General features: G+C 47.4%; 1 protein-coding gene and 2 long non-coding RNA genes across 3 annotated transcripts in view; 2 read left to right on the plus strand and 1 right to left on the minus strand.

The window, feature by feature from the left end:
- The window catches only part of LOC123501486, a 32,425-nt gene that overhangs the window by 18,311 nt on the left and 4,114 nt on the right, over positions 1–10,000 (plus strand). The gene's annotated exons all lie outside the window — the stretch shown is intronic.
- LOC123501485 overlaps positions 1–10,000 on the plus strand; it is a 22,654-nt gene that overhangs the window by 8,540 nt on the left and 4,114 nt on the right. The window contains exon 4 of the mRNA XM_045250332.1: positions 9,766–10,000. This exon is cut by the window's right edge and continues 4,114 nt beyond it. Coding sequence (XP_045106267.1) covers positions 9,766–9,929 — 164 coding nt within the window. The 3' untranslated portion in view covers positions 9,930–10,000. The remainder of the gene's footprint in view (positions 1–9,765) is intronic.
- Positions 8,136–10,000, minus strand: part of LOC123501487 — a 5,836-nt gene continuing 3,971 nt past the window's right edge. Inside the window, exon 2 of the long non-coding RNA XR_006673652.1 lies at positions 8,136–8,173. This is a non-coding gene — a long non-coding RNA (uncharacterized LOC123501487). The remainder of the gene's footprint in view (positions 8,174–10,000) is intronic.

Consider the following 10,000-nt stretch of genomic DNA (forward strand, 5'->3'; position numbering starts at 1 on the left):
GGAGGAGGAGGACAGGAGAAGGAGGAAGGAGGAGGAGGAGGAGGACAGTAAACACGCAGAAGGGGTGTCCGGTGAGAAAGGGGGGTGGAGGTGGGGCAGGAATTAACTAGTGGTGGAGGGGGAGGAGGGAGGGAGGAGGAGAAGGGAGGTGGTGTTGGGCTGTGTGAGTGTCGGGGGGGGTGTACAAGCTGACCGTCTATTTTTTGTTGGTGACCATGTGTCTGTCTGTGCGTCTGTCTGTCTGCCTATTTGTTTGATATTAAATTTTTGTCTGCTAAATGATTGTCTGTGTCTGTCTGCCTGTCTGTCTGTCTGTCTGTCTGTCTATGTATGTGTCTGTCTGTCTGTCTATGTATATGTCTGTGTCTCTGTCTGTCTATGTATGTGTCTGTCTGCCTGTCTCTGTATGTGTCTGTCTATGTATGTGTCTGTCTGTCTGTCTATGTATGTGTCTGTCTGTTTGCCTGTCTGTCAATGTATGTGTCTGTCTGTCTGTCTGTTTGTCTGTCTGCCTGTCTCTCTGTCTGTCTGTTTGCCTGTCTGTCAATGTATGTGTCTGTCTACCTGTCTGTGTATATATAATTTCTCTTGATACATTTCTTTTTTTCCCTGTCTGCCTGTCTGTCTGTTTTAGTTATTTTGCCTGTCTATCTGTCTGTCTATTCATAAATCAGTCAGTCAGTCAGTTTGTCTGTCTGTTAATCTACCCCTTCATTTTCATTCCAGCAATTGTTTCACCTGTCTAATTGTCTGTCTATTTATAAGCTTGCCTGTGTGTCTGTCTGTCTGGTCCATCAAGTTGCATGTCTGACAGCCTGAGGTGGTGGCGTGGGTTGGGGGGACGGGGGTCACTACATCCTTCTTCCTCCTCCTCCTCCTCCTCCTCCTCCTCCTCCTCTTACCCCCCAGGAGGCGCGGCTGTACTCTTGGTCCTAATGTGTGGGCGGGGTGGCGAGGAGGAGGAGGAGGAGGAGGATGGTGGGGAGTGTTCTATATGGCAACGAGGAGGAGGAGGAGGAAACTGGGGAGAAAAGAGGAGGAAGAAGAGTAGAACTATGAGAGAGAGGTTAGGGAAGAGGAAGGAGAGGAGGAATAGAGAGAGAAAGAAGAGAATGATTAGAGAGGGAAAAAAAAGAAAGAGTAAGTTTAGAGAAAAAAGAAGAGGAGGAGGAGGAGGAGGGAGTAACAGGTGGGTCTGTCTGTTAGCACCTGTTGACTATTATTATCTTATTAGTGCACCTGTCACGATAGGAGGAGGAGGAGGAGGAGGAGGAGGAGGAGGGAGTGCTATTGAGAGGAAAGAAAGGAAGGAATGAAAGAGAAGAGGAAAGTAAAACCGTGATGCATGAGAGAGAGAGAGAGAGATTCCATATAGCTTTGTCCTTCATTTTTGCCTGTATCGCCATATTGCTCCTCCTCCTCCTCCTCCTCCTCTTCTTCCCCTCCTCCTCCTCCTCCTCCTCCTCCATTAACCTTCTGTCCTTGAGTGGAAGAAAATTTCAGATACCACAACATATGGTGAAAATTTCCTCCTCCTCCTCCTCCTCCTCTCTTACTTTATGGTCTTCTTTCTGTGTTCCTATTACCTCTGTCCTCCTCCTCCTCCTCCTCCTCCTGTTTCTCTCTTCCTCAATTATCTTACGTTAATCTCTCCACTTTGATGATTTCTTTATCCGCACAAGAGAGAGAGAGAGAGAGAGAGAGAGAGAGAGAGAGAGAGAGAGAGAGAGAGAGTAGCCGTCCCCTTCCCTTGACATCCCATTAGTTAAGAATATTACCTAGCGAGGCGGCATCTTAGGGTGTTCCTTACCTGTATACACCTTTACAACACTGTGTTTACCTGTACAACACCTTCACACACCTGCACAAAACGGTATACACCTCAAAACACCTGTATACATCTTTAAAACACTTTATTCACTTGTACATCATCTTTACACACCTGCAGAACACTGGATACACCTCAAAACACCTTTAGAACACTGCACAACACTAAATACACCTCAAAAAACACCTGTATACTTGTAGAACACCTGTACAAAGCCTTTAGAACACTGTTTACCCTTACACCACCCACACTGGATACACCTCAAAACACCTGTATACTTGTAGAACACCTGTATAAAGCCCTACACACCTACCAGTACCTGTGTGTTTACCTGTGTAGCTTTCGTAGCTTTGGAACACCTGTAATATTTCTTTAATTAGATATTTATGATATTATTAATGGCAGTTTAGGAGAAGGGTGTGGTGAGCTGATGGAAGAAATGAGGAGGAGGAGGAGGAGGAGGAGGAGGAGGAGGAGGAGAAGAAGGAGGTGCAAGGTTCTTTCATCCCTTCTTCCTCCTCCTCCTCCTCCTCCTCCTCCTCCTCCTCCTCCTCCTCCTCCTCCTCCTCCTCCTCCTTGTACCCCCAAAAGAAGGAGAGGAAGAACAGCAAGAGTAAATGATTAATAAGTAAGTGGATGAATGAATGAATAAGAGAGATAAGAGGAAAATAAGTACTAATGAAAGAAGAACTGGTGAAGGAAGAAGGAAGGAATAGAAGATGGAATGTGTGAATAGGCAGATAAAGAAAGAAATGAGGGAATAGATTTGATAATAAAAAGAAGGGTTGATAGCCACAAATTTATCAACATTCTCTCTCTCTCTCTCTCTCTCTCTCTCTCTCTCTCTCTATGCATCTGTGTGTTTATATGATTAGCAACTATTTGACTGGCTGGCTGGCTGGCTGGTTGACTGACTGACTGACTGACTGACAGACAAGCTAACTAGATGATTGGCTGGCTGGCTGACTGGACGAATAACACAGTTGCTGAATGTATTAATATAAAATCTACTACTTTCTTCCTACATTACACACACACACACACACACACACACCTGGAACACCTTGGAATAGCACATACCTGACGTCACCTGCAGAGAGAGAGAGAGAGAGAGAGAGAGAGAGAGAGAGTCGTGAATTGTCTTTTGAAGCCTTGAGAGGTTCATTGAAGCTTATGTGGCTTCGAAAGTTTGTGATTCAGAATTTGAGCACGTAATATGAATCTCTCTCTCTCTCTCTCTCTCTCTCTCTCTCTCTCTCTCTCTCTCTCTCTCTCTCTCTCTCTCTCTCTCTCTCTCTAATTCATCCTCCTCTTCCTTCTTTTTTTTCACGTTTCTCTTCCTTTCTTCCACCACCACCACCATCACCACAGCCCTCCCCCCAAAAGTCCACCACAACCTTTACCACCTCCTCCTCCTCCTCCTCCTCCTCCCCCCAAGCCGCCATCTGGCCCCACGACCTTGGAAACCACCTGACTCTGTGTATCTGGAGGCGTCAGCTGCTTACCTCCCCCACACCACTGCACCACCACCACCACCACCACCACCACCACCACCTGTTACTCTCCCACACCCACTCTTTACCTGATGATGATGATGATTTTATTTTTTTCCACGAGAGAGAGAGAGAGAGAGAGAGAGAGAGAGAGAGAGAGAGAGAGAGAAAATGAAAGTGCAAACAATGAAGGAAAGTGAATGAAGGGAGAGAAAGAAAGAGAGAAAGGGAAGGAGGAATGGAGGGAGAGAGAGAAAGAGATGGAGGGGAAAAATGACATATGTTTCTCTCTCTCTCTCTCTCTCTCTCTCTCTCTCTCTGTCTCTGTGTCACGTCCTAATTGGCAGGTGTAGGTGTGTGGGGACCGCCAGGACAGGTGTGGAGGGGGGAAGGGGCAGGGGGGACGGGGTGTGGGGGGTGACGGTGGACGAGAAACAGGTGTGGTATGAACAGGTGTTTAGGGGAGGGAGGGGAGAAATACTTCCGCCTCCTCCTCCTCCTCCTCCTCCAAGACCTTGATCTAACCCAGACGTATATACCAGACCTGTTCCTCTTCTTCTTCCTCCTCTTCCTCCTCCTCATTTATCTCCTATTTTACCTTCATTTCGTCTTATTTTTTCTTTTCTTCCATTCCCTGATCTTTCCCTTCCTTCTGAGAGAGAGAGAGAGAGAGAGAGAGAGAGAGAGAATTTGCGCTCATTTTAATCTTTTATTTCCGAAGGTGTGTGTGTGTGTGTGTGTGTGTGTGTGTGTGTGTGTGTGTGTGTGTGTGTGTGTGTGTGTGTCTATGAACTACTGACATATTCTAGACAGGTTCTGGTTCTTCTTTAGAGGAGGAGGAGGAGGAGGAGATTATATTAGTTTCGTACTTGGAATGTCAGTAAGTAGATGTAACAACGATGTGGTGGTGTGGATGAGAGAAAAGCAGATATTAAATAGATAATATTCCTTTGATAATTTTACCTCAGATTTGAAATAGTGGTGGTGGTGGTGTGGATAACATATGGACAGGTGTGGCTATGGGCAAAGGTGTGTGGGAGAGGACTGGTGTTGACAGGTATGGTGGTGGTGTGGTGTTGTGGTGGTGGTAATAACGTATGAGTAGGTGTGGTGTGTTGTGTTGTGGTGGTGGTGGTGAGTTGAGGTAAGCAGTTTGATTTGGTATGGTTAGGTTACTTGAATGGTTTCGGATCGTCTTTGTATCCCTCTCCCTCTCTTCCCTTTCTCTCTCCATCTCCCTTCTCTTCTTACCTCTCTTCCTTCCCTCCTCTTCTCTTTCTATTTTCCTCTGCTTAGTATTTTCATCTTTCTTTTTCTTCTTTTCATTTTCTTCTTTCGTGATTCTTCCTTTTGTCTTCCCATTTTCTTCACCATTATCTTTTTCCTGGCTTGCTTTCTTCCTCTCTCTCTCTCTCTCTCTCTTTTTCCTGGCTTGCTTTCTTCCGCTCTCTCTCTCTCTCTCTTTCCTTCCTTCTTCTCTCCAGTCTCTACCTTTCTCCTTCAAATTCCTCCATTCCTTCCTTTTTTACACAATCTTCCTTCACCTCATCTTTCTTCTTTCGATTCTTCCTCCCTACATACACTTCATACTTTCCTCTCTTCTCCCTTTCTATTTTTTTTTCATTTCCTCCTCCTCCTTCCTTTTGTAAACACTATACTTCCTTCCTTCTCTTTCTCTCCCTATATTCTCTCTTCTCCTATTTTTCTTATTTCATTCTCTCATCCTTCCCAATTCCTTTAAGAACATTCTCTCCCTATTATTCCCTCTCATCTCCTCTTCCTTCACTGTATCCCTATTCTCTCTCCCTCTCATCTTCTCTTTCTTCACTGTACCTTATCAAGTCCTTCATTCTTTCTCTCCCTTCTCCCTATTCCCTCTCCCCTCCATCTTCTCTCCCTTTCCTGTATCCTATCAACTCCTCCCTCCTCTCACCTTCACCTATTCTCTCTCTCTAAATTCCTAAGCCTTCTCTTCCCCTCCCTCCCTCCCGCTGCTGCACCCTTTTCTTCCCTTCCCCCCCTTTCTTCCCGTCTGTGTGTTGTTTATGCCCCTCGCTCGTATCTTCCCGTCGTTATCTTAGTAATAAACATCGGCCCCCGCTGCTCCCGCCCTCCATTAGCGGCCTCGTCAAGGGTCCAGCGTGGCGCAGCTCTGACGGAGACGCTGACGAAGGTGATAAACTTAGGGCAGTGTGAGTGTTAGTAAGGTTTTTTTTTTTAGTTAGGTTAGTGTTGAAATGGTGTGGACAAAGATGAAGTAGGATAAAAAATAGGTAGCAAAATATATAGAAAGGAAGGAAGGAAGGAGTAAGGATAGTGGTAGTGGTGGTATGTGTGTGTGGTGTGTGGTGTGTGTGACATTGCACGTAACCCCTTCAGTACTGGGCAGCATATTTTACCTCGACTTTTGGGTGTGATTAGAGAGAGGGTTTCATTGACATTAGGAAGGGTCTATGGAGGTCAGAAGATTAATAGCCACAGGGAAGGAAGGGTCTATGGATGTCAGGAGATTAATGGCCACAGTCTTCACTATTTTAATCCTCCACATGAGTTTCTGAAGCTGTATAATATCACCAAGTAGTAAGTAGATTGAATATGGAAACGCGTCGTGGTACTGAAGGGGTTAAATTATTGTGTTGTGAAGTGGTGTGGTGCTATGGTGTGCCCTTCCTTATGAGTAGTGAATGGTGTGTGGTGTGGTGTGGCGCAAACCAGGTAGTGTGTGTGGTGTGTGGTGTTAGTATGTGTGGTGGTGTGGCGGGGAGGTCAGCTGGGCCACCTCTCTAATGACACACGCACACAGAGAGAGAGAGAGAGAGAGAGAGAGAGAGAGAGAGAGAGAGAGAGAGAGAGAGAGAGAGAGAGAGGGGAGGGAGAGGAGGAAGTGTCCAGTAAGAAATCTGATCAGCGGAAGCAGTGAATGTGGGAATCTCTCTCTCTCTCTCTCTCTCTCTCTCTCTCTCTCTCTCTCTCTCTCTCTCTCTCTCTCTCTCTCTCTCTCTCTCAATGGATGTCTTCCTTTCGGTATTATGCTTCCGTTTCTCTGTGGTTCTCAATTTTCGAGAGAGAGAGAGAGAGAGAGAGAGAGAGAGAGAGAGAGAGAGACAATTACATCACCTTCCTCAACCAGCAATCTGAGACAGGAAAATCAGGATGAGAGAGAGAGAGAGAGAGAGAGAGAGAGAGAGAGAGAGAGAGAGAGAGAGAGAGAGAGGAACGCTATTTTTAACTATTATATATTTAATTTTCTTTTACGCATTCAAGTGTGTGTGTGTGTGTGTGTGTGTGTGTGTGTGTGTGTGTGTGTGTGTGTGTGTGTGTGTGTGTGTGTGTGTGACACTGACTGACTGACTGACTGACTGGCTGGTTATCTGGTTTCACTCACTCAAATCTTCATCGTTTTAAACAACAGACACTGTAAACAGACACATAAACAGACGGATTGACTGAGATATGCCTCGACTGACCGGCTTTTGTACTGATTGGGAGGAGGAGCAGGAGGAAGAGATGGTGTGGACAAAGACAGATAAAATGGTATAAAACAGGAACCAAAATATGTAAAGGAAGAAGGAAGGAAGGAAGGAAGGGAGGGAGGAATAAGAATAGGAGGATAAAAGAAGGAAATTAATTAAAACAAGATTAAAAAGAAATATATGAATAATGAAATAAATACGTAAAAATGAGGAAGAGGAAGAGATCTAGGAGGAGGAGAAGCGGGAAGAGGAGTATGAAGGATAATTAGGAAAAGGAGAAGAGAAGTGGCATAATTATCAACCTCTCTCTCTCTCTCTCTCTCTCTCTCTCTCTCTCTCTCTCTCTCTCTCTCTCTCTCTCTGTACCGCCACTGAGATACGGGGGAGAGAGAGGGAGAGTGAGAGGGAGAGGAAAAAAAAAGTCTCTGGACCATCTGGAAGAGAGCTGGTCGCGTGGGGGTGTCCAGGTGGGAAGTACCGCCCCGGGGGAAGGTTGGGCGCCTGGGGGAAGGAGCACCATGGGGGGAGGTACTCAGACCCAGGGGTAGTGGCCGGGGGGGTGTGCTAGATAAATAAGGGCTTTACGGCAGTCCGCGGGGAGGGGCGGGGAGAGTTTCTGCAGGGTAAGTAAGCTTCCCCTGTGGTTTATGGCTTGACTTGCCCTTGTGGGTGTCGGGGGGAGTGAAGAGAAGATAGTGCTCGGATGAGGAGTTGGTAATGTGCGGGGGTGGTGGTGGTGGTGGTGGTGGTAGTTGTGGTGGTGGTACTTGGCATATTTCTGCCGCCGCCGCCTCCGCCGCCGCCGCCACCACTACCACTGCCGCCCGAGGCAGCCTCACCACCTGTTGTCCGCTGAACCCAAGGGGGCCCCGCGCTGCACCCCTTCCCCTCCCTTCCCCTCCCAGCCACCTACCACCACCACCACCACTAGTATTATTCGCTCATCTCTCTCTCTCTCTCTCTCTCTCTCTCTCTCTCTCTCTCTCTCTCTCTCTCTCTCTGTCATCATCACCTTTTCCATCACCACCACAACACTTTTCTCCTCCCCCTCCCCAGCCTCCCAACTCCACCCAACACAACACCCGCCCTGGTTTTCTTAAGAGGAGATGAACAAAAAATAGGAGAAAAAATATATGTATGGCAACATCGGCTTATCCTCAGCTAAGGGCAGGAGGAGGAGGAGGAGGGTCGGAAAAAGAGGGAGGGGGAAGAGGAGGGGAAGAAGAATGGAGAAGCAGGAGCAGAGAGGGGGAAAGAAGAAAGGGAAAGGGAGGAGGGAGAGATCCTTTCCTTCCTCACCAAACTTGAAGAAGCCAGAGAAGAGAGAGAGAGAGAGAGAGAGAGAGAGAGAGAGAGAGAGAGAGAGAGAGAGAGAGAGACTTTGATACTTAAGACGGATAGGTGAGCCAGGATAGTAAGTAGTAGTAGTAATAGTAGTAGTAATAAACAAAGGAAAAACAATGGTATAATCCTTAATATCTTTCTCCTCCTCCTCCTCCTCCACTTTCTCACCTGTGCACCTGTCCATTTACCCCCCCCCCCTCCTTCTTCAAGTCCAACTGACGCGCCACCTGTCGGCCAGTTGTCTCGCTTGTTTGGGTGGGGGGAGGGAGGGAAGGATAGGGAGGAGGAGGGGGGCAGGGAGGAAGAGGGGAAGAGGAAAAGGATGTGCAAGATGAGGAGGAGGAGGAGGAGGAGGAGGAGACGAGATTTAAGGGATAGAAGAGAAGTTAGAGAGAGGGAAGAGGATAGACAAGTAGAGAGGAATAAGAGAAAAAAAAGTAAGGAAAGGTGGAGAAGGAAAGAAAGGAAAATAGAAGAGAGAAGGTTGAAAAAAGATAAAAAGAAAAGGAAGGAAGACAGGGAAGAAGGGAAGGGAAAAATGAAAATAAAGAAGGAAGAATAGAATGAAGGAAAGGAAAGATTAAATTGAGAAAGAAAAAAGAAAAGATGATCAAAGGATATGTCATTATTTTCCCCTCCTCCTCCTCCTCCTCCTCCTCCTCCTCCTCCTTCTTCCTCTCCTCCAAACCACTCATACTAAAACGGACCCATCAGTAACAAATTAGGTGTTTGTGTGTGTGTGTGTTGGCCTTGACGAGACACATACTGACGTTCAAGTGCAAATAGTGAGACGAAGAAAGATGTATTGTAAGAGAGAGAGAGAGAGAGAGAGAGAGAGAGAGTAGAGTAGAGGTGGAGAGGTGTAGGGAGAGTGGAGTTTAGAAGTGGAGGGAGTTTCAGGGCCACACTCCCGTCACGGTTCGTTGTGCAGACTCTCCTCTCCCCACTCTCCACTGACCACTCCCCCTCTCCCTCTCCTTCTCCTTACTCCACCTCCCTCCTCGACATTGTTCCATCTTCGCTGACCCAACCCAAGCGTATCTCTCTCTCTCTCTCTCTCTCTCTCTCTCTCTGCTACAATAAAAATAATAATAAATGAAGGCAGGGAGAAAAATGAAAAAAAAAAAATTGTGCATAGTGGTGGTGGTGTGTAGTAGTGGTGGCGGTGTCGTATAGAAGTGGTCGTAGTAGTAGTGGTCGTAGTAGTGGTGGTGGTGGTGGTGGTAGTAGTAGTAGTAGTAGTTACGTTGGCCCAGTTCCTCCTATCTCTCAAACAGTAACTTGGTTTACCCACGATGAATAATATTACATGGATGGGTGAGCTGTGTGTTGGGGGTGGGTCAGGGGAGTCGGGGGTTGATGAAAGGAGTATACTCTCTCTCTCTTACTCTCTCTCTCTCTCTCTCTCTCTCTCTCTCTCTCTCTCTCTCTCTCTCTCTCTCTCTCTCACACTACACCTATTTCTCCACTCCCCCTTTTCCTCCCCTATTTCTCCACTCTCCCTTCTTTTCTCTCTTCTCTCCTCTTTCCTCCCCTTCCTTTCTTGCTCTCCTCTCTCTTTCATTCCTTCCCTCTCTCTCTCTCTCTTTTTCACCCCAACTCACCCCCTCTCTCTCCTTCCCCACAGATCTTCCGCTGGAGCCTCGCGAGGTTCACGGAGGCAACATTCGTGAGCTCGTGCGTCACCTCCTCGCCGCGTCCAGCCCAGCCGCCCTGCCGCCCGCCCGCCTGGAGAACGCCCGCACGCTGCCCTCCTTCATCCAGCGGGTGGCCAAGGCGCGGAGGCTCTAGGGGCGCGGGGGAGCTCCAGCAGTAGTGGTAGGAATGGTGTAGGACTCCAAACGGCATTTCTACGGGGGGAA

Source organism: Portunus trituberculatus, chromosome 9 (genome assembly GCF_017591435.1).
Source record: "Portunus trituberculatus isolate SZX2019 chromosome 9, ASM1759143v1, whole genome shotgun sequence".
NCBI classification, from domain to species: domain Eukaryota; kingdom Metazoa; phylum Arthropoda; class Malacostraca; order Decapoda; family Portunidae; genus Portunus; species Portunus trituberculatus.